At 44.4% G+C, this 22,256-nt stretch overlaps 1 protein-coding gene across 1 annotated transcript in view; it reads right to left on the bottom strand.

Annotated features, from left to right (window-relative positions):
- The window catches only part of LRMDA (leucine rich melanocyte differentiation associated), a 1,400,324-nt gene that overhangs the window by 212,205 nt on the left and 1,165,863 nt on the right, over positions 1–22,256 (bottom strand). Inside the window, exon 6 of the mRNA XM_061634875.1 lies at positions 9,243–9,327. Within this exon, the coding sequence (XP_061490859.1) occupies positions 9,243–9,327 (85 nt within the window). The remainder of the gene's footprint in view (positions 1–9,242; positions 9,328–22,256) is intronic.

Below are 22,256 nucleotides of genomic sequence, written 5' to 3'. Positions count from 1 at the left end.
GTTCTAACGTGGCATTCACTCTTTCTGTTAGCCTGTTCATCTGCAGGTGATGAGACAATGACAGTTGCAGTTCACTCTGTAAAAGTTGCCACATTGCATGCCAGAACAGAGCCGTAAACTGTGTCCCTCGGTCTGAGACCAAACTGTCCAGCGGACCGTGCAACCATTATACACGCTGCATGTACAAGCAGGCCGTCTCTTGCTCATTTGAGAGTCCTGTGCATGGAATGAAGTGGGCCATCTTTGTGAAAGCATCCACCACCACTAATACGGTCGTTTTTCCTTGCGAAGCAGGATTATCAGTGACAAAGTCCATGGTGACCATCTGCCAGGGGCCTTGAGGGGTGGGGAGTGGCTCTAGAAGCCCCGCCAGCCACCCTGTGGCATGTTTGGCCCGGGCACAAGTGGGGCAGGACTGAACATAATGCTCCACTTCCCGTTTCATCCAAGGCCACCGAAACTCCCTGGTTACTGCTTGTAAAGTCTTAAAGACTCCGAAATGCCCAGCGGTGGAGGAATCATTTTTTTATTTTATTTATTTATTTTATTACATTTTTAGACCGCCCTATAGCAATAAGCACTGACACAGCACCTTGGCTCTCGTCTCTCCAAGCGGGCACATAAATGACGTCCCTGTGATACAATACCCCCCTTCAGCGTAAAGTCTTCTTGATCCTCGAGAGGCTGCGTCGCTAATTTGGAAAGCATCTCTTTGAGAAATGGATCCTGCTCTTGTGCCGCCCACAGATTGGACACCCAGGAGCCCTGGCACACTCCGGTCACCATCTTCTCTGGGGATATATTTATTTATTTAGTTTAATTTATATACTGCCCTAAGCCCAAAGGCTCTCTGGGCAGTGTACAAAAAGATAAAAACAAGCATAATATATAAATACAATAAATACAAACAAAACAAACAAACAATAAAAGAACCAAACAGCGTCTAAAATACAGAAATGCTGTTAAAATACACTTTAAAATGCCTGGGAGTATAAAAAGGTTTTCACCTGGCGCCAAAACGATAGTAGCGTCGGCGCCAGGCGCACCTCATTGGAAAGACTGTTCCACAGTTCGGGGGCCACCACAGAAAAGGCCCTGGTTCTAGTCATCACCCTCCGAGCTTCTCGATGGGATGGTACTCGGAGGAGGGCCTTAGATGTTGAGTGCAGTGTACGGGTAGGTTCATATTGGGAGAGGCGTTCCACCAGGTATTGCGGTCCCATGCCGTGTAGGGCTTTATAGGTCAAAACCAGCACTTTGACTCTAGCCCAGAAACAAATAGGAAGCCAGTGCAGACGGGCCAGAACAGGTGTTATATGAGCAGACCTTCTGGTCCGCGTCAACAATCTGGCCGCTGCATTCTGGACTAGCTGTAGTTTCCGAACAGTCTTCAAGGGCAGCCCGACGTAGAGCGCGTTGCAGTAGTCCAATCTAGAAGTTACCAGAGCATGAACAACTGAAGCGAGGTCGTCACTGTCCAGATAGGGACGTAGCTGGGCTACCAATCGAAGATTGTAAAAAGCATTCCGTGCCACCGAGGCCACCTGGGCCACAAGAGACAAGGAAGGATCAAAAAGAACTCCCAAGCTACGAACCTGTTCTTTCAAGGGGAGTGTAACCCCATCAAGAACAGGATGAACATCCACCATCTGAGCAGAGAAGGCACTCACCAACAGCGTCTCGGTCTTGTCTGGATTGAGCTTCAGTCTGTTAGCTCCCATCCAGTCCATTATCACGGCCAGGCAACGGTTTAGCACGTTAACAGCCTCACCTGAAGAGGATGAAAAGGAGAAATAGAGCTGCGTGTCATCAGCGTACTGATGACAACGCACCCCAAAACTCCTGATGACCGCACCCAGCGGCTTCATGTAGATGTTGAAAAGCATGGGGACAGTACCGATCCCTGTGGGACTCCACAATGGAGAGTCCAGGGTATTGAGCAATGTTTCCCAAGCACTACCTTCTGGTGACAACCCACCAAGTAGGAGCGGAGCCACTGCCAAGCAGTACCCCCAACTCCCAACTCCGTGAGTCTTCCCAGAAGGATACAATGGTCGATGGTATCAAAAGCAGCTGAGAGATCAAGGAGAATCAACAGAGTCACACTCTCCCTGTCCCTCTCCCGACAAAGGTCATCGTACAGGGCGACCAAGGCTGTTTCAGTGCCAAAACCGGGCCTAAAACCGGATTGAAATGGATCAAGATAATCAGTGTCATCCAAGAGCCCCTGGAGCTGGCCGGCAACCACCCGTTCCAGTACCTTGCCCAAGAACGGAACATTCGCCACAGGTCCATAGTTGTTCAGGTTATCTGGGTCCAAAGAGGGTTTCTTCAGGAGCGGTCTCACTACCGCCTCTTTTAGGCGGTCAGGGACCACTCCCTCTCTCAAAGAGGCGTTTATTATCTCCTTGGCCCAGCCGGCGGTTCCGGTCCTACCAGCTTTCACCAGCCAAGAGGGGCAAGGGTCCAGAACAGATGTGGTCGCCCGCACCAGTCCAAGGATCTTGTCAACATCCTCAAACTGTACAGACTGAAACTCATCCAATAAATAAGGACAGGACCATGTTCTGGATGCTTCGTTGGATCTCACTGTCATAACATTGGAGTCTAAGTCCCGGCGAATGCATGCGATCTTATCCTGGAAGTGCCTCGCGAACTCATCACAGCGGGCTATAGATGAATCCATAATATCCCGAGGGCCAGAATGTAAAAGCCCTTGTACAATTTTAAAGAGCTCCGCCGGGCGGGAGATGCCTTAATTGTGGCAGCAAAATATCTCTTTTTTGCTGCCCTCACCGCTACTATATACCACTTAGAAGAGGCACTTACCAAAGCATAATTGCATTCATCAGGAGTTCGCCTCCATCTGCACTCAAGCCTCCTCCTCTCTTGTTTCATCACTCTCAGCTCCGAGGTATACCATGGAGCTGTATGAGCTCTACATAGGAGGGGGCGCATGGGAGTGATCGTGTCAACCGCCCGGGTCATCTCCGTATTCCACAATCCAACCAGGGCTTCAACAGGAGCACCAGTCTTCTCAGTTGGAAAATCCCCCAGAGCCCTTTGGAAACCCTCAGGATCCATTAGTCTCCGGGGGCGGACCAATTTAATAGGTCCCCCACCTTTGCAGAGGGAAAGGGTCGCTGTGAGCCTAAACTTCAGCAAGCGGTGATCTGTCCATGACAATGGGGTAGATGACAAATCCCCAACCACCAGATCACCATCTCCATGCCCAGTGGCGAAGATCAAATCAAGAGTATGTCCCGACACATGCGTTGGGCCAGTAACAACCTGAGACAGCCCCATGGTTGTCATGGAGGCCATGAAGTCCTGAGCCGCCCCAGATAAAGCAGTCTCGGCATGGATGTTGAAGTCCCCCAGTACCAAAAGTCTAGGGGACTGCAACAATACATCCGAGACTACCTCTGTCAGCTCAGTTAGGGAATTTGTTGGGCAGCAGGGCGGGCGGTACACCAACAAAATTCCCAGTCTGTCCCATATAATGAACTGCGGCAACCTCGGGGTTGGATTTTCCAGAAACTCTGGCTTGCAGGACAATGCATCTGCCTTCTTGTTCTGTGCTTGGGGAATGTAGTGGATGTTAAAGTGAAAGTGGGCAAAGAACTGGGCCCAGCGCACCTGTCTTTGGTTGAGCTTGTGGGCAGTGTGGAGGCTTTCCAAATTCCGATGATCAGTGTGCACCTCAATCTCATGCTGTGCTCCTTCCAGATGATGTCGCCAAGTTTTGAAAGCATCCCGGATGGCCAGTATTTTTTCCCCACATGGTGTAATTTTGTTCTGAACTGGTCCACTTCCGCAAAAAGTAGGCACAGAGTCTCAGAACTCCCCCTCTCTGCGCTGGTTGTAAAAGCACCACTCCAATGGCCACTTCTGACACATCCGTCTCAGCTACAAAGGGGAGTGTGGGATTGGCATGTTGCAAGGTGGGTTCCAAGGCAAACCATTGCTTCAATTCGTCAAAGGCTTGTTGCACGGCTTCAGTCCAGTGAAATGGGCCCGGGTCCTTCAAACAGTCCGTGAGAGGCGCTGTCTGGTCGGAGTAATAGGCGATGAACCAATGGTAGTAATTGGCGAACCCCAGGAAACGCTGTAGATCCTTCTTCATTTTGGGGGGCTGCCATGTGAGGACACACTGGACTTTGCCCGAGTCCATCTCCACACCTGCTGGTGAAATGTGATACCCCCAAAAGTCCAGTATGGTCAGGTCAAAACCACACTTCTCCAACTTGGCATAGAGATGGTGCTCCCGCAGACACTGCAACACAGCTCGTGCATGTTCTTCATGCTCCTCTGGGGAGTCTGAATAAATCAGGATATCATCTAAATACACAATCATGAAACAATCCACATAGTCCTTGAAGATATCATTCATGAAATTTTGGAAGACCCCTGGAGCATTGGACAATCGAAAGGGCATAACTAGATACTCAAACTGACCATAGCACATCTTGAATGCGGTTTTCCACTCATCTCCCTCCTTCATCCACACCAGGTTGTAAGCCCCCCCTCAAGTCTAGCTTGGTATAGATCTTGGCTGACCGCAGTCGCTCCAACATCTCCTTGATGAGCAGCAAGGGGTAGCTGTTGGGGATGGTGATTTGATTCAGCGCTTGGTAGTCGTTACAATGACGTAGCTCCCCACTCTTTTCTTAACAAACAGCAAAGGTGCCCTGGCCGGGGACTAGGAGGAATGAATGAAACCCCTCTTCAGGTTCATGTCCAGAAATTCCCGCAGTGCTGACAACTCTGGTTCTGACAGGGAGTAGATCCTTCCAGAGGGAATGTGCACCCCTGGAATCAAGTTGACGGTGCAGTCATAAGGGCAATGAGGGGGCAGTTGATCCACTTCCTTTTTCTCAAACACGTCCTGATACTCCTCATACTTAACAGGTAAAAGAGCTTCCTCCTGAGGAAGCACCCCAGCCACCACCTTCGGACCGACCTCCTTTGGCGGCTGGCAGTGTTGATGACAATACTTCAAAGTGAACACCACCACCGCCTCATCCCAGAAAATAGTCGGATTGTGTTGGACCAGCCAAGGCATTCCCAATACCGCAGGGAAATGGGGCAAGGATGCCACATAGAATGACAGCTCCTCCCGATGCCCAGGAATCTCCATTCCTAACTTCTTCATTGCCCTGGTCACAGTCCCCGACTTTAAGGGCCATTCATCTGTGGTCTCAACAGACAAGGGTTGTTCCAGTTCTCAGATCAGGACACCATGCTCCTGAGCAAAGTCACTGTCCATGAAACTTGACAAAGCACCACTGTCAATCATGGCTTTGGCTTGAAAGTTCTGCCCCGAGGACAGAGTCAGTCAGACCGGCAGAAGCAGAGCGCCCTGTGACGGGAGGGGTTGCTGAGGAGGCCAGGTCGTCACATTGCCTCCCAACTCTTTGGCCTCTATGAGAGCTGGAATTTGGAGTTTTCCTGCACCGGGACTTTTCCTGCCTGGCAGGGCACCCTCGGGCCAGGTGTGCCCTTTTCTGCAGTATAGGCATAGCCCCTCCCTCCTGCGCTTCTCCTTTTCCTCCTCCAACAAGTGTAGTCTGGATTGACCGATTTGCATAGGCTCCTCCCCTGATGAGGTCAAGGTTCCCACACTAGTCTGGTAGCGAACCAGGGGGAGAGGTAACGGTGCCTGGGAACAGAATGTTTCTGCTCTATGCTCCAACTGACGGCCTTCAAGCTGACTGTCTATTTGCAAACACAACTGGATCAACTCTCTCAAGGTGCCCGGCAGAGAGGTGCATGCCAGTTCGTCCAGCACCTCTGAACTAAGTCCATTCCAGTAAAAGTACATCAAAGCCGGGTCGCTGTAGTCAGTCTCTTGGGTTAAAACATGGAATGAGTTGGTGTAGACTCCCACGGATCCTCTTCCTTGTTTCAAAGTTCCCAACTGGCAGGTGACCATCTCCTTCCGTTGAGGATCACGGAAGGTGTCAGACATGACTGTAATGAAAGCGGTGTACTGGCCCAAAATAGGGTCATTTCTGATCAGGTACGGGGTGGCCCATTTGGCCTCTTCCCCTTCTGAGAGACTGATGATGTACGCCACCTTCGTGTCATTGGTTGGAAACTCGGCTTGGCATACTCGAATGTATAATTCACACTGGGCAAGGAACATGGTGAACTGGTCACTCTGGCCACCATAATGGGAAGGTAGCCCCACGGGGGACTTGACTGTGACCAGTGCCACAGCTGGCGGTTTCACGCCTCTCTAGGCGATCAGAGCTCGTAGGTTCTGGTTCTCGAGTTGCAGGTTCTGGGTTATGACTTGGAGGTTCTGAAGCTCGGCATACAAGGTCTCAACAGTTACTGGGAGTCCCCCTTCTGCACTGCCATTTGCCTCCATGCTGTCAGTCATGGGAGCATCGGTGAAGAGGGATGGTGGCTGAGTCAAACTGTCCTGCCCAGGGCCCGACACACGAGACAGAGGTGAGGCTGGCAATAATTCTTGCTTTATTAGAGTCACGGTTACATCAAAAGCAGTGAGTTTCATAGACCTAACTAGGCTGGCTCACTACTGAGGCTGACTACGCTAACTAAGCATTCTCTGCAGCGCGTGGAGTAAGTTGACTCAGCACCTCAACCAGGGGGGCACTGCCTTAAGTAGGGAAGGTCTTTGTTCATAATCTCCAACTCCTGCATGGTTCCACCCTCTGAATGTCCTGCTTCTCATGTCATCTCATGCGGGGCGAGGGGGGCAAGCCTCCATCTGCTCATCAGACAGTACAGGCTTGCTAGGTGCTGACTCAACTTCAGGAGGCGGGGAGCAAGTTGGCAAGGAAAGGTTTGAAGGTCCAGGCGGGGAGTCCAGGGGGTTGGAGTTGGTGCATGAGAGAGGTGGAACGGGATCTATTAGATCACTCAGGGGATTGTCCAGGGAGACTGGAGGGCTGCTAACACTCCCCCCTCCCTCAAAGCTCTCAGAAGTCTCATCCTCTTCTGCCCACTCTCCCTGATGCGCTTAGGGTAGCTGGGTTTCAACATATTAAGGATATGTTCCCACTCAAAATAAAGAGCTACATATAGCGTGGTGACTAAGACACTGAGCTACAAATAAGGAAGCCCATGGTCTGAATCTTACATGAACTCACTGAAGGGCCTAAGGCAAACACTGTCTCAATTTTGCCCTCCAAGACTGGGATAACAAGAGTTGTCCACCTTAAAATGTTGATTGCAACACCATGCATGAGAAGCACTTCAGAATATTCTAAAGACAGACACACACACACACTTTAAATAAACTATGGATCAATACATATGATCAACTTATTAAGTGGTAAATATGGGGAAGTTTGACCATCTCTTAATTGCTAAAGTGCAGTGAAACAGCCAGTCATGGCTGGCTTTGTAGTATTCTGTAGTTGCTGATGTTCCACCCCTAGTTATTGACTTGTTCAGCTGCTATGGAGTTTCTTGAGACAGTTGCTAGGGAAAACTCCATATATATGCTGTCTGATTCAAGTCTTATAAATACATCAGCACCCAACTCATGTTGCCACAGTCCACAGTAGTCTAACAACATCTAGGGGGCCACATTCCTGCCATAAAACATGACTCCATTTCTTAGTCTGGGGCGTCTGGTTACTTAATGTATAGGACTACCACTGGGAAAGCAGACAAAGTAGGATCTGTGGATGATAAACAATTAAGGCTGCAATCCAAAACCCCAATCCACTTTGCTGGGGGGGGCAGAGGTCTCCCTCCATGCAGTGCAAAACAACTCTGCTGGCCTCACTCTTCTGGCACACAGCTCTCCTGTTTGCCTGTGTGATGTCCCTGTATATATATAATACTGTAAATATGGTAAGCACGGGTTTATTAGAGTATATGTGGTAAGTAGACTGAGTGAGAGGGGGAGTACATGGGTTGGAATGTTGAAGAATGTTGTATGATGATTGGCTGAGCGTTTGAGTGTCTGAAGGTATAAATGAGAGGATGACAGTTGAGAGAGGGTTGGTTCGTTCTGAGGGTTTTGGAGGGTTGGTTGGTTTTGGAGAGGGTTGTTGGGTGGATTGGATTAGGCGGGTAGTCATGACTAAGAAACATAAAGAGTAACACATCTTATGAAACTACACGTTTGTTGACTAAACCTTTAAGAAATCTAGTTATTACCTGTGTATATAAATAAATATTTTGGTTTAAGACACCTGATCCTTGGCTGGGCTTTCACAGACCAGAAGGGTGGGCAGGGCATACCAAGGTTAGGGAAACAGTATCAAGGGTGGCAGCAGTGAAGAGATAGTGTAATATCATCAGGTATCCAGAGCAACCCAGAGCTGTAATCTTTATAGGCACAAAGATACAGGGGGGTTGAGGCCTGCAAGTGCACCCAGACACAAAGTAGCAATAAGCCACGAGGAGACGAAGGCAAGGTCTCAAGGCAATATTGTTTACAGGGAGTATCTGGTGGTGCTGCCTAGCAGTGAGATCTTGAGAGATCTTTGTAGCTGGTGAGAGAACTGTTAAGAGACCAGGACCCTGAGGTGGGACTGTGACAAGGCGGTGACCACGGGAGGGACCCTGACAGCCTGCCCAAAGAGCTCCAGGTTGGTGCAGTACGGAGCAAATTTTGCCTGTCCCCTACCTTCTGACCTGACCAGTCAAAATATTTGCTTTATGGGAGATGTAATTGTTCATTTGTTTTCTGATTTTTTCTCCCCGGCAAACATTCAATTTTTAGTTTTCAATGACCATTTTTTAAAAAAAGAAAAGAAATAACACTCATTGTTTCCATCCTTTAACAGCAAAAAGAGAAGCAAATGATACGTAAATGTGTACTAAGATAATAGTAAACCATAACTTCAGCAGCTAAATAGCAATATAAATATATTTTAGAATTTTCATCATTTACAGAGTGTTTCAAAAACATAAATGGAGCATTTGATTGTCTGTTTAGCAATATTTAATGTAATTATATTTTTGTTGAAATTGAAACAAACTGTTACTTAATAAGTCCCAAACTGTCCCAGTAGAATACCTATAAGCCTTACTGAAATACGTTAAGAAGTCTAATTTTGCCAAGTACTTTGTTCTTGTGAAGAGCTCAAAAGAGTGGTACATTCTCTCCAGAGTGCCTATAGAGTAGTAATAAACTGTTATGGCCTTACAACAAAGTTTAGCACCTCATAGTCCTTCGGGGCAGTAAGGTTTTCATTTTTCATGTGTGTACATGTGTGCATTTTCTTTGTAGGTCTTTGTTTTCTTTTGTTTACCTTTGTGGTTGGTGAGGTCCCTTGATCCAGATGGCAATGGTGTATAGACCATTTGCTGAGAAATGGAGGCATCACCAGTTGTGGCCTGGAAAAAAAGTAAATACAACTGATGTTAGTGTGCATATTCCATTAAAAAAATAAACTCAAATATGTGCCACAATGCAAGGTGTAAATTAGATATAAAATTATTTTATCAACCCGATGCTACACAAGACCCAGAACTCTGATTGGATCTGTCGAAACATAACCTTCAAGTAGCAATGGAAGGATCAATATATTTCAGTTCAGTCAGTTTCTCATTTTTTCCAGTCTTAAATTCAATTCTCCACATTTCTGCAGCAATCTGTGATTTTTTTTAAAAAAAAAACCCTCTTCAAACTTCTACAGCATTTTAGTGTGAATTTCTCCTAATAAACATATTTTTGAATGCAGTTTTTGCTAATGTACACATTGCAAGCAGTTTCTCCTAATATAATACATTGTATGTTATTTTAACAAATATATTCATTTTTATGCACACTTTCCCCTAACATATGCATTTTTGTAAACATTGGTTGGCAAACTGCATTGCAAAATTCGGACAAATGTTAATTTCAAAGGATGGCTGTGTTTCAAAGTGCAAATTTGATCGATCCGGCTTTAAATGCAAAGAGAATTGAATTTGTCCTCCATCTCTACTTTCAAATGATTGACACGGTGAGCAAACTCTCATTCTCTTTCATTTTAAGGTTTTAATTATTCTTATGGATGGACTGTACCACTTCAGGCTGCAGTTGAGAGCTGACATGGTAGTATTTTCTACCACACACACAAATTTATCGCTCTCATTGCCTTTCACTTTTTTATAATTTCATATTGATTATTTGAACTATGCTGTGAAACTTACCCCTCTAGTACTGAATTCTTTCTATCACCCCCACCCACTGAAATGGCGCTCCCTGGCTATCTGCCCGTCAATTCCAGGGAATGGGGGAATGAGGCAGGCTTCATTTGGAGAGCACCACTGTATGCTGCCTGGAGGGTATCTGTGCATGCTACTCCCACATGGCCTCATAGACTACCTATGGAGAGCTCTACCTCTACTAACTGCAGCTTTGACCACTGAATGTGGCCTCACTGCCTTGTAGGCAAGATGAACTGCTCTCAAAATCCAAAGTATATGGAATATATTAAGTAAAATAAACTATAAAGGGACAGTGTTAATTTGTAACAATAAATATCAAACTCTGTTATGGAATGCACTTAACTATCACTTAACAACTGGAATATCAAATAACCTTGTAATAGCAGCTCTAAAATAATTTTAAAACAATGACATACACATTCAGTTTTTTCCACAGAGGGCTGTGGGATTATAGGTCATTGTATTTACTCTTAGGCATTCTGGAAAGCAACTTCTTAGATATTACTAAAAGTTCCATTTTTAAAGCGAGGGTCAGGTCTTATTTGTATATCTGTATAATTCTAACATATATTACTTTAAAATATGTTTTAATATTAGACCAACTGCTACAGCTTTGCTTTCAGACAGGAGTTACAGGTTGAGTCCTAAGCAACTAATCCAACTCACAGAAATATAATTACACCTATTGATCATTAAACGAATGCTTACTTGCAATGTGAAAGAATTTAAGTTTTAATAAGATTTGATCTAAAACAAGAGCACATTTTTTGCGTATTCTATAGGCTAAAGTCTAAAACTGCACATAAGAAACCGCTAATCGGCACAATCAACATGGTTCCTTTGCTAATTCACCAGTGCATGCCTTCACTCAGAAAACTGGCAATTGCTCTGATCAGCCACTTAGGCAGGGGAATAGGAAGAAGTGACCTTAATCTCCTCCACTGTCTTTTTTTGGCCAAACAGCTGATCAGCATATCTGCCAATATTCTGACTAGGCTAAACTATAGAAAGAGTGGGCGGCAGACGCTGGAATGGTACTGTTGGCAGACCATGCCAGATGAGGGGAACACAGGATAGATGTGTAATACCCATCCCATGTTCCGGGTCTGTTCAGAACCAGACGACAACTGGGGGATGCAGGATTCCTACCGACCTTCGATTGTTGTTGTGTAATGCCAGGTCTGTAGTACAAAAAACATCACATATCCATGATATAATCTTGGATGGGCAAGCAGACCTGGCATATATTACGGAGACCTGGCTGGATGAGGCCTCAGCTCCCATTCTTGAGGCCATGTGTCCGCTGGGTTTCCGTTATGCACAACAACCGAGGGTGGGAAGGCGGGGAGGGGGTGTGGCAGTCATCTATCGGGAGTCTCTAGTTTTTGCCAGACCTCCTCTTCATAGGACTAAGTTTGTTGACTGCATGTACTGGAGGTTGGGCCCGAAGGGCAGTTTGGGGATCCTGCTTGTGTACCGCCCACCCCGCTGCACAGCAGACTCCCTGGCCTAGGTGCTAGAGGTGGTCTCGGCTGTACGTGCGTTGTCCCCAGAGCTGTTAATTCTCGGGGACTTCAACGTACATGCTGAGGCCACTCTTGTAGGAGCCCCTCGGGATTTCCTGGAAACCATGGCTTCCTGGGAACTGCACCTTAGTAATATTGGGTCCACCCATGTAGCCGGTCATGCTCTCAACCTTATATTTGTCCTGGGAGGGGAGGGAAGTGTTCTGAAGTTGGGGGTGGCTTCTTCCACACCTGTGTCATGGTCAGACCACTATCTGGTAAATATAGACTTCTCGATACCACACACCCTCTGTAGGGGAAAAGGACCTATTAGAATGGTCCGCCCCAGACGCCTAATGGATCCAGAAGGATTCCTGACTGCGCTTGGGGAATTGGAACCTGTTGAAGGCCACACAGTCGATACCCTGGTGATGGAGTGGAATGAGGGGATCACCCGGGCTCTGGACCGTGTGGCGCCGAGATGTCCTCTCCCCCTGAATAGAACTCAGTTAGCACCATGGTATACTCCACGGTTGCGTAATCTGAGACAGGAGGTGAGACGACTAGAATGCCGGTGGCGGAAATCCCATTCCGAAGATGTCCGGACACAGGTTAGAGCAGCAGTAACTGCCTACCAAGTGGCAATAAAGGCAGAAAAGAAGAGGTTCTTTGCTGCCTCTATTGCGTTCGCAGAGTGCTGTCCCAGGAGGTTGTTCCAAGTGGTCTGAAGCCTGGTCGGTCCAGTTGCTCAGGAACCCTTGGAACAGTCTAAGGCCTCCTGTGACAAATTAGCAAAGCACTTTGCCGACAAAATCGAACACTTACGGAGCTCGATTCCGTACGCCGTGGATACAGTAAATGAAACAGAGTTGGCCAGTTGCAACCCGGTCAAATGGGATCGGTTTCGACCTCTTCCTTCTGAGGATGTGGACAAGGTGCTCTCGACTGTGAAGCCTACCACCTGTCTAACTGATCCTTGCCCATTGTGGCTCCTTGTGAGCTGCAAAGAGAAACTGGGCGAGGGGATTAAGGTGGTGGTCAATGCATCCTTGGAGGAGGGTGTAATGCCATTAGCACTCAAGGAGGCAATTGTAAAGCCCATCTTAAAGAAGTCCTCCTTGGATCCCAAAGTTTTGAATAACTTTTGCCCAATTTCGAATCTACCATTCCTGGGCAAGATCATTGAGCGAGTGGTGGCTAATCAGTTGTCGACACACTTGGATGAAACGGATTATTTGGATCCATACCAATCGGGTTTCAGGACTGGACATGGAACTGAAACAGCATTGGTCACTCTGGTTGATGATATGAGGAGGGCATTAGATAGGGGAGAATTCACCTTTCTTGTCCTCCTTGATCTCTCAGCGGCTTTTGATACTGTCGACCACAGTATCCTTTGACATCGCCTGGAGGAATCGGGAATAGGAGGCACTGTACTACGGTGGTTCCATTCCTTTCTTTCCGATAGGCATCAACAGGTAGCATTGGGGGAGGAGGTTTCAGACCCTTAGCCTCTCAATTGTGGTATGCCACAGGGCTCTATCCTCTCTCCCATGCTATTTAATATCTATATGAAGCCGCTGGGGACAATCATCAGGAGATTTGGGCTGCAGTGTCACCAATATGCGGATGACACTCAGCTCTATCTCTCGTTTAAATCTTCACCAGAGTCAGCTGTGGAGACCATGTCCAAGTGCCTGGAATCCGTGAGTGGATGGATAGGAAGGAACAGGCTGAAGTTGAATCCTGATAAGACTGAGGTGCTACTCGTGGGAGACAAGGGAAGGTTGGGAGATGTTGACCTGGTGTTCGATGGGGTGAAATTGCCCCTGAAGGACCAGGTCCGCAGCCTTGGGGTTGTTCTTGATTCCAAGCTGTCCATGGAGGCTCAGATTTTGGCAGTGAGCCGGGCAGCTTGGTATCAATTACACCTCATTCATAGACTGCAGCCCTGCCTTCCTGCTCATCAGCTCCCACTGGTGGTACATGCCCTGGTCACCTCTCAGTTGGATTACTGTAATGCGCTCTACGTGGGGTTACCCTTGAAAACGGTCCAGAAATTTCAACTTATACAAAATGCTGCGGCTCGACTACTTACAAACTGTCACCGCCGGGAACACATCACTCCAGTGTTGTTCGACCTACACTGGCTTCCAGTTATTTTCCGGGCCCAATTCAAGGTGTTGGTATTAACCTTTAAATCCCTATATGGTCTTGGCCCAGTTTACCTGATGGAGCGCCTCCAGCGCCACCAACCATGCCGCCCAACAAGATCAGCCACACAGGACCTTCTCTCAATCCCGCCAACTAAAACAGCTAGGTTGGTGGGGACAAGAGAGAGGGCATTTTCAGTGGCAGCCCCCACTCTCTGGAACTCCCTCCCGTATGACCTTCGGCATGCCCCTTCCCTGAATGTATTCCGCCAAGCTTTGAAGACCTGGCTCTTCAGACAGGCCTTTGGGACTTCCGGGGAGGGTTAAATTTTTACGACGAATAGCCTACTACTCTGTACTGGAATTGTTTTATTGTTTTATTGTATTTTATGATGTATTTTATTATGATGTAATGTATTGTTGTTAAATTGTACATCGCCTAGAGTGGCCATTGGCCAGATAGGCGACCCACAAATTAAATTATTATTATTATTATTATTATTATTATTATTATTATTATTATTAAACTTGCACTGCCTCAGCTGCTGCTATCACAAATTGATGGGAGCTTGTAGCATTCATCCAATTCAAGATGTTATGTCTGAGGTCCGGATGGCCTAAATCCTGCATCCCACATATATGTTCTTCCTCATTCTCTAAGATCAGTAGGTTTGGCTTTGCTACAAGTCACCCTCCTTTTCAGAGATGATATTAGTGGGGGCTTGGTGCAACTACCAAGAAGACCCTTCCAGCTCTTTGAAACTCCCTGCCCAGGGTAGACAGTCTTACAACAGCCTTATTCCAATTAAAAAAACTAGGTGTTTAAGAGAACATTCCTTGAGGATTGTTAGCTGGCTTGGTTTTTGCATTACATTCTAACTGAGAGTTTATCCACGTGGGAGCATAACTTCGTGCTAAAGATGCTGTTTTTACCTCCATTTTCTGTTTGCACTGTCTACAGTAAAGGATCAATGCCAGCTGCAAACACGGTGTGTTCTAATCACACTTGAGGGGAAGCATCAATCACGCAGTTTCCTAAAGAACACACCCTCGAATTTAATATTTGCACTCCTTCTCATTACCTGGCAACCGAGCATTCTCAGTTTGTTCTACCAGTATCATTAAAAAAACCAAAACAGGACATGCGATTATTTGTATTTTCACTGGTACAATACAGATGAAATACAAATCTTTGTTTGAGCAGTGTTATGCTTTTGTGCACAAGATAGTGAGGGAAAGAAAAAAAAGGCAGTGTTTGCAGCAACATAAAAGAAGCTTGCAGAATGGGAGAGAGAAGCAGAAGTTTCTCTTCAGCCCACAGGAAATGAAATGAAAAGGGAGGACAAGGGAGTGGGCATGAGGGGAGCAATTGACACACCCACCTAAAAGCATCAGAGAGATATGGAGTGGAGACTTTTTTCCTTCCCTTTTCGGATTATCAAAGGATTGGGTTAGTACAGATTTACAAGGGGGAAACTGTGTGATGCTTCTGTTTGCCAGTAATGTCATGTGAACCATGAGAATTAAAGAATTAAAAGGGGATGCAAGTAGCACCAGACACACAGTAAATCACCATGCGGACAAGCCCTGAGTTACAGTGTATTTCTTCTGTTGTATTTGAATTGTTGGTGTTATATTTGAATTTATTATACAATACTTTGTGTATTTTGACTAGAAAAATATTTAAAGATACATTTCAATAAAAATAGCAATAATATTTAACAACCTAAACAACAATGATCAAACAGAAGTACTTTCTAGTCAAAATTAGGCAACTTTAATTCCCACTGATTTCAAAAGACAAAGAAAGGATATGGTTTATTTATTTATTTAAAATATTTCTGTCCCACCCTTCTACCCTACAATAGTGCAATCAGGGCGGCTACAATAAAATTGCACACATATATAATAAAATACACAATAAAATACACAATAAAACATTAAAAATTACAGTAAATTAAAATGTATAAAATACTATAAAAATACAGAAAATGCATTATGCATACACATACAAACATAAAACATGTATATATGTGCATACACATATAAGAAGGTAAGAATAAAAGAACTTAAAAGATAAAAATAAAAGATAAAAACCTTAAAACAGTGTCAGGCTGACACTGGTTAAATCACTCCTATTAAACTCAACCCAGTTTTGAAAGATATTACCATGAGAATAATGCCCAACAACAACAACAACAGTGGTGGGTTTTATCCAATGGTAGCTTTGCACTTTGTGCTCATAAAAGGTGAGGCACCTGATTTTTACTTATCCCCCCATGCCTACTACAGCTTTCCACACCATATCCCATTCTATACGAAAGGGTTCCCCAACTCTCAGAAACAATTTCTTGAGGAGACAGAGGGCTTAAATAAGTAGGGTGAAGTAACAAACTCTAGGTACCCTGACTTGTCCAAGCAGAAGTACTTTCTGCTATGGCAAAGCCACCACTGGATATCACCCAGTATTTAGTATTTATATTAAATACTACAGTTCACCTTTTCACCCACAAACTGAATTTTGTTTCCCCCTAGATTTTCACAAAGATTTTTTGCAGTGTCAAAAAAAAAATGACTCATCTTTTCAATGATTTGGTGGCAGTCCTTACTAATGCATGTCTGTTTATTTACACTGCAGTCAGTGAAGTCATCACTTGACCTAATTTGATGGCTGTGTAGCATTTAGACAGTGTTTTCCCCTTAAATATTTACGTGCTTCACATACATTACAGTTAATGTTTGTGCCTATATTGCTTCTTTATCATATTATTAAATCATTATTTCAGCACAATCTCTGCCTCCATTCGATGAAACATACTGTTAGCCCCACACCATTTCCCCAAACAATGGAAATGTTCCACTTACCCAGGTTTCATTACTTTTGGAAGGAGGTCACTGGATGTTTATTGATGTTTTGTAATATTTGCATTTATTTACAAATATACTGGTTGCACTTAGATGGTAAAAAGGTAAAGGTGTCCCTGCACTTATAGTGCGAGTCGTTTCCGACTCAGGGTGATGTCTTGCGACGTTTACTAGGCAGACCGTAAATATAGGGTGGGATTGCCAGTTCCTTCCTCGGCCTTTCTTTACCCCCCCCCAGCGTATGCAAGGTACTCATTTTACCGACCACGGATGGATGGAAGGTTGAGTGGACCTCAACCCCTTTTACCAGAGATTCGACGTCCTCCTTCCGTTGGAATCGAACTCCGGCCGTGAGCAGAGCTTCGGCTGCGTTACCGCCGCTTACCACTCTACGCCACGGAGGATCTTACTTAGATGGTAGCATAGCTCAAACACTCCAATAGACAGCCAAAGACCTTGATCCCATTTCAGATAAAATGATAAGAAAAAAATGACAAGACCAAAGTCCTACCCAGCATTCTGTTTGAAGTTGCCAAAACCATGAGTTATGGAAAGTTCACAGGCAAAATGAGAGCACAATAGCATTCTCCTGCTAATGTTACCCAGCAAATGGAACTCAGCAAATGGAACACTTTGGGAGACAGCCAGCACTAAGATATGTACAGAGTTCAAACTGAGCAATCTGTCCTTATTTTTGTCTCACTCGATCTGCAGTCTATTGTTCTTTTCACACAGACCCCTTGCCCCCGCTCCAAGCTAGAGAGAGGGAATCTCGTATGTCAGCTCTTTCTGACCATCACCAAGTCTTCTAAGCTCCCATTGAGACACAAACATCATGAGCTATCAACCCTTTTATCAAGTCCAGGTATTGTCTCAAGAGTACAACCACGCTGATAGCCCTACTCAAAGAAAGTGGATATGAAACCCATAATAATATATGTTCCCAACGCAGGTAAGGAAAAGGGTAACACATAAAGCCATAGCCTTCTCTTTAGCTAAATCTGAATTAATTTCACAAATGTCACTCCACCAGAACAGATGTGCCACACTATATTTTTTCAGTAATGCTGGCTATCTCCTGCCCTCCAATTTTTCACAGATGAAAACAAAGACATCCTTCTGTAGTTGCAATACCCCTTTTCACACCTGAAAGTTTATTCTAGCCCCAGGTTTTCCCTACATCTGATTTTACACACAGATGAAGGCTTACTTTTGCTTGAGGTTTGCTATATTAACTTCCTCTGTAATTGTCAGTTATGCATTGACTTTTGAAGCAGGTGCATAACCAGTTTAATTTTATTTATTCATAGTTTACACATTTTTTAAAAAATCCAGCTCTCTAGACGTCTACTTTCCTTTTTTTTTTTTAAAGGAATATGTTACAGTGTTTAAATTTGCAATACACCTGGTTGAACTTATTTTATTTTAGAATAGCTGCAAGTCAAGGACATTGAGCAGTATTTATTATCTGGATAGCCATGGGGGGGGCAAGGGGAGAGACAAATATTTTTTAAAGGAATCTGCAACAACTTCCCAATACATAAAAAAAGTGTTTTATTAGGTATAGGAACCAGATAATCATATAGACTGGGGCCAGACAGTTGGACTTATGCTTATCTTCACCTTTAGCAACCAAGATGAATTTAAGACATTCAGCCCATCATGGCTTTGGACAACCCACCAAACAATTCTGCTGTTTTCAATGACTCTATAATAGTATGCAAAGCACAGGTCCATAGACTACAATATATTTTTACTTTTTCTGCAATTCTAGGTAGTATGTTTCAGTTTTTGTCACTTATTTAAGAATGACCTGCCCCTCCCAAGTTTCTCCAATGGATCAAAATAGATGATGAGACTCCATTTTAGACCTTTCAGATATTTTCTGTCTGCACAAGGGCTCTTACTTGAAGCCCTGATAATAGCAAAGATTTCTCTTCAGTACTTTTAATCTCAATTTAGGCTGTTGACAGTTTGATGATAGCTTTTCTTAAAATTACTGGAAAGAAACTCTGCCTTTTCAGCAAATACCACTGACAGATCAAAATTCAAGAACTTCTAAAAAGGATACTGGAGTGAAGAGACAATTTAGCTTTATTTTCCATGTTAAGAAAAGGAAGATAAGAAATGTTTCTTATAGGCCCTTTGGTGCTCTTCTGTACACAAATACTGTCAAGGATACAGGAATCTCATTACCTCCCCGCAAAGTGTTCTGACACAAATGCTAGTTAATTCCACATTAAGACTGTTTTGTATAAGTGACCACTGGCTGAAAAATCCTAATTCAAATAATGTGAATAAAGTCTGTGTAAAAGCAAAAAAGAGCAACAATGGTTTCTCGTTTTTAACTACTGCATGACACCATGCCCTTACCAATTTTCCAAAAGTGAATTGTAAAGAATTATGATTCTTTAATATTTGCCAAAATATTTTGATACTGAAAGGATTGACATGTGACAGCTTATGTCTATAGATAGTTCTGACAGCCACATCTGAAGTTTCAGTTACACTGCAAAAATGACCTTGAATGGATCTTGCTGACAGATACAAAAAACAAAAAACAGGGAGGGGGAGTGCAAACAAAAATGAAAAGGCCTCTCTCCTGCCTGAGAGAAAATTGACAAATGGTTCAGTGTGACTGCTTTAACTACTCTTCCCCACCCCATATTTCAGATTTAATCTGGATAAACTGGATTGATTTACCAAATGTACTTGGATACCCAGAAAACTAACACATTCTTGATTAACTTACTTCATTCACTGCCCTTCTCATGCCACCTCCAGTAAGTAATGTGAAACAGAGACAGCAGGAAGGGTCTGATTCATGGCCTACAGCAGAGGTCACAGAATCATAGAATCATAGAGTTAGAAGGGTCCTATAAGGCCATCAAGTCCAACCCCCTGCTCAATGCAAAAATCCAAGTTAAAACATATCCAATGGATGGCTGTCCAGCCACCTCTTGAATGCCTCCAGTGTGGGAGAGCCTACCACCTCCCTAGGAAATTGGTTCCAATGCCATACTGCTCCAATGCTGATCAGGAAGTTTTTTCTGATGTTCAGCTGAAATTTGGCTTCCTCTAACTTGAGCCCATTATTCTGTGTCCTGCAGTCTGGGATGATCGAGAAGAAATCCTGGCCCTCCTATGTGTGGCAACCTTTCAATACTTGAAAAGTGCTATCATATCTCCCCTCGGTCTTCTCTTCTCAAGGCAAAACATATCCAGTTCTTTCAGTGTTTCATCATAGGGCTTTGTTTCCAGTCCCCTGATCATACTTGTTGCCCTCCTCTGAACCTGTTCCAGTTTGCCTGCATCCTTCTTAAAGTGTGGTGGAGAGGGGTTTTTAACCTGAGAGCGGAATACCAGCGGCAGACAGGGCCAGATACAAAAATAAGAATTGGGAGTCCAAACCAGTGTACTCCTGATTCTTTCCTTTGAAATTGAATCACCTGACATCATGGTGATGTTAGGCATTTGACAGGTGGGTGTCCCTACTCCCCTGTCAAGGTGGCCCACAGGGGTGGGTGAGTTCTGGATCCAGCGCAGGAATCACCATGGCCCTCAATGCTCCTGTGCATCTGTAGTGCATCCTGGGAAGCTGGTAATCATGGGGCCCACCCTAAATGTACTACATAGGTGTGAGTGTTCATGATCCAAGATCATGGTGTGGCTTTCAGGCCATACAAGAAAGGGCAATGAAGACCACAACAAGAGCATAATTTCCACAACCTTGTGCACGGTGATGATAGCACTATTTCATGCAAGAACCTGGTAATGATGCTAAACATTTGGAAGAACCAGGTGACATAAGACCTGGGTTAAGGATTTTGTGGGGAAATGATTAAACGCTGCAACAACCTAGTCCTGAGGAAGAGAATAGTAGCCCCTTCCCTAATTCAAGAGGTTGTGAAAGATGATGCTGTAAGCCAGGGATGGGGGACCTCAGGCTTGGGTGTTGGATGCAGCCCTCCAGGCCTCTCAAGCTAGCCCTTAGAACTCTTGCAAGGCCACATCCCCTCTCCCCAAGCCCTGCTTTGCACCCTCTGTGTTTTTGCCTAGCTGGAATGAATCCTTGAACTTTGATCATTCCTCTTGCTTATTTAGATGGAGGATGGGGAGAGAGGCGTGTGTGTGTGTAGAAACCAGTCTATGGCACAAAGTTGCTCCACCCACTTTTGCCTCTTGCCCTGCCCACCACTGGCATGTGGCCCTTGGAAGGTGGCCTAGAAGGGAATGCGGCTTTTGGGCTGAAAAAGGTTTCCCCACTGCTGCTATAAACTGAGTTGCCTCATGGAAGTCCTGGCTTCTTAGTGCTGCATATGAGTTAGGAGATGTGCATGAGAAACTGAAGAAAAGTTAACTCATGATGCAACAAGGGAGACTTTGGGGCATCCCAGTGCACGATAGACTTTGAATATATGGAGCAAATGAAGTGGAAGAGCTGGCCCACTATTTACTGGAATGTCAGTTGTATTCCAACAGTAGGGAACATCATTTATCTCCGTTTCTTTAACATATGACAAATTGGGAGGTTGACGACAAACTGAATTTTCTCTTAAGTGGACGTAACTAGTTTGTGACTCAGAGGGTTGTCCTCTTTGCAATTCAGGTGGCCAGTTTAAAGGAAAAAAGTCTGATCCATGAGTCATGTAACCACATTTAAGTCATGTGGGGCATTTATAATGTTCTTAATATTTTAATTTGTAGATTTTAGCTATCTGTTTTAAGATTTATGTATTCACTGGTTGTTGTTTCTTAAATATGCATTTGTTTTTATTGTATTTGATATGGTCTGAAGAATTATTAAATAAAAGTGATTGATTGATTGATTGATTGATTGATTGATGTAATCCTGAAAAAAGTTCACCAATGTGACCAACAATACTTGTTGACACAGTGTACTTGGACTTTCAAAAAGCTTTTGACAAAGTATCTCATGAAAGACTGTAAGCTTAGCAGTCATGGAATAAGAGGAGACTATTGTAGATAAGGAATTGGTTAAGTAGCAGGAAGCAGAGAGTAGGAATAAATGGACAGTTCTCCCAGTGGACAGGTGTAGAAAGTGGATTCCTCCAAGGGTCAGTTTTGTGGAGTTTTTAACTTGTTCATAAACAATCTAGAGTTAGGAGCGAGCAGTGAAGTTTGCAGATGATACTAAATTGTTCACTGTCATTAAAACAGAAGGGAATCATGAAGAACTCCAAAAGGACCTCTCCACAATAAGTGAATGGGTGGCAAAATGGCAAGTGCAATTTATTTTTATTTATTTATTTATTTATTTATTTATATACCGCCCCATAGCCGAAGCTCTCTGGGTGGTTTACAACAAAAAAGCCAATAACATACAATTAAAAACCACATATCATCAATTAAAATAAGTTAATTATACAGAAGTTAAGATATAATTAAACACATACTAAGTGCATATTAAATACTAAAATGCAAAAATGTTAGGATACTAAAATGTTAAAATACAAATACTAAAATGCCTGAGAAGGTTTTTACCTGGTGCCGGAAAGATAATAATGTTGGCGCCAGGTGTATCTCATCAGGAAGAGTATTCCATAATTCGGGGGCCACCACTGAG

The sequence above is a fragment of the Rhineura floridana genome, chromosome 7, assembly GCF_030035675.1.
Source record: "Rhineura floridana isolate rRhiFlo1 chromosome 7, rRhiFlo1.hap2, whole genome shotgun sequence".
Taxonomy (NCBI): domain Eukaryota; kingdom Metazoa; phylum Chordata; class Lepidosauria; order Squamata; family Rhineuridae; genus Rhineura; species Rhineura floridana.
The sequence above is the reverse complement of the archived record's forward strand: the minus strand, read 5'-3'. Positions and strand labels throughout refer to the sequence as shown.